Source organism: Eriocheir sinensis, chromosome 2 (genome assembly GCF_024679095.1).
Source record: "Eriocheir sinensis breed Jianghai 21 chromosome 2, ASM2467909v1, whole genome shotgun sequence".
NCBI lineage: Eukaryota > Metazoa > Arthropoda > Malacostraca > Decapoda > Varunidae > Eriocheir > Eriocheir sinensis.
The window spans coordinates 17679631-17681969 of NC_066510.1; the positions used below are offsets into that span (position 1 = coordinate 17679631).

The 2339-nt window shown below is 43.1% G+C and overlaps 1 protein-coding gene across 1 annotated transcript; it reads left to right on the plus strand.

Annotated features, from left to right (window-relative positions):
• LOC127000404 (keratin, type II cytoskeletal 2 epidermal-like) lies at nt 1-1067 on the plus strand. The gene is made up of 2 exons (XM_050864104.1): nt 1-98; nt 246-1067. Exons 1-2 carry the CDS (start codon nt 90-92, stop codon nt 519-521), a joined length of 285 nt encoding a protein of 94 aa, XP_050720061.1. The 5' UTR covers nt 1-89; the 3' UTR covers nt 522-1067.
• The last annotated feature ends 1272 nt before the right edge of the window (nt 1068-2339 follow it).

Consider the following 2339-nt stretch of genomic DNA (forward strand, 5'->3'; position numbering starts at 1 on the left):
GACTATAAAAGCTGAGCGGAACATTTCCAGGCACCAGACGCACCTCCTCCACTCACGGCAGCGGAAGTATATATCTAATCCTCGGCAACATGCGATCTGTGAGTATCCCTGCATTTGCTGGCTCACCACCCCTTTAAGACACTGATACATCCCAACGTCCGCATTATCTCCGGACCATTTACCCTCCCCCATTTTCCCATATATGTGCTGGTCCCCGTATTCACGAGTAACACATCTACCCTCAGCTGACCCTTCTGCTGGTGGTGGCAGTGGCCCTAGCGGCGCTGGTGGTGGTGCAGGCCATGCCCAGCCCCTTCCCAGACCCAGACCCCGAGGCCCTCCCCGATCCAGATCCGCACCGCCGCAGATTTGGTGGATTTGGTGGGTTTGGTGGCTTCGGCGGCGGATTCGGTGGCTTCGGCGGCGGCGGCTTTGGACATGGTGGATTCGGCCATGGTGGTTTTGGACATGGATTTGGACATGGACATCATTTTGGCCATGGACACGGATATTACGGTTGAGTAAGAAGAGGCACCCGTCTCGTGGTGGATTCAAGTAAAACCAAGACGTAGTGAGAGCCATTCACACAACACGAGACTCTAAGCTCCACGACTCCAACACTTCTTCCCTCAACTGTCGCCACCACTCTAGCTACTTCAGTGATGTTTCCCGCCACCACCTCCATGGCAGTGGCCGAATCCCCTCGATCTTTTCTACGGCCTCAACAACGCACCCACACCCACCCACCCACCCACACCCACACACACACACACACACACACACACACACACACACGCATTTACACGCACACGCATTTACACACACACGCATTTACACACACACACACACACACACACACACACACACACACACACACACACGCATTTGCACACACACGCACACACACACACACAAACACACACACGGCTGGCTGTTTCGAGAGACCCGCAGCAGACCAAGAGGTGAATTACACACACACACACACACACACACACACACACACACACACACACACACACACACACAGGTATGTTATATCACAATTGTCAATAAATATACATTCTTAATTCAATTTTTACTCCTACATCCCATATAGAAGTAAATATTTTACAAAACTGTTCAAATCATTATTTCCTATTGAGCCGGGTAGTATAGATGCGAAAAACAGGAAACAAGAAAAAACAGTTGGCCACTTCGAAAAAACACTGAAGTCGGAATTAATTATATTAATAATAATAATAACAATAGTATTAATAAAAACAACAGCAATAATAATAATAATAATAATAATAATAATAATAATAATAATAATAATAATAATAATAATAATAATAATAATAATAAAAATTATAATAATAATAATAATAATAATAATAATAATAATAATAATAATAATAATAATAATAATAATAATAATAATAATGATGGTGATGTTAAAATAAATCATCATCATTATCAGAAGAAGAAGAAGAAGAAGAAGAAGAAGAAGAAGAAGAAGAAGAAGAAGAAGAAGAAGAAGAAGAAGAAGAAAAAGAAGAAGAAAAACAATAACAACATCAACAAGAACGATTACTAAAACAACAACAGTCCACGTTGCTTTATGATGCAAGCACAAACGTCAACACACGTTCGTTTCCCCTCCTACGCTCCGGTCCTAGGCAGACACCATGTAGGGATTGACCACTATCGGCCCGGTAACAGAAATAGGGACATACTAACATACTAACTGCATATACAAACATATATCCTCCGCCATGAAAAGAAACAAGACCTTGTCGAAACTGACATTCACGCGATTAATAACTACATAAGATTATTAATTCTGTATAAAATATTAATAAATGTTTGAAAAGGACATTTAAGATGATTAACATTGTACCATCATCCCCTCCTTCTCTTCCCCATAACCATTATCAGACAACCGTGACTGGTGACGGCCCAAAAGACACCATTTTCTCTAAGGGCGCCTGGCTTCATAAGACGCAAAAAGACATCTTCAGATAAGCAATACTTTGAATAATTACGTTTCTGCACTAAGGAACGTGTTGCTGCTCAAATATATTCTTACGTTCCTGTAGATATCTAAATCTCAGCTCCAACCAGCGAGTGACATTGTCCCCACCTGATGCACCGACTGTTTACAAGCCACGACACACGTCTCCCTTCCCCTGCTTGCTATGCCAGACCCATGTTCCTTACCCCACCGTCCCCGGCCATGGCATTGTGAGTGGGAAAACTCTCCCGGCGGGGGTGACCAATGGCTTCAGCATCAGGGAACATAATATCATCCACATTAACGAAAACATGCACACACGCGCACCTTATTGCTGGAACATAAG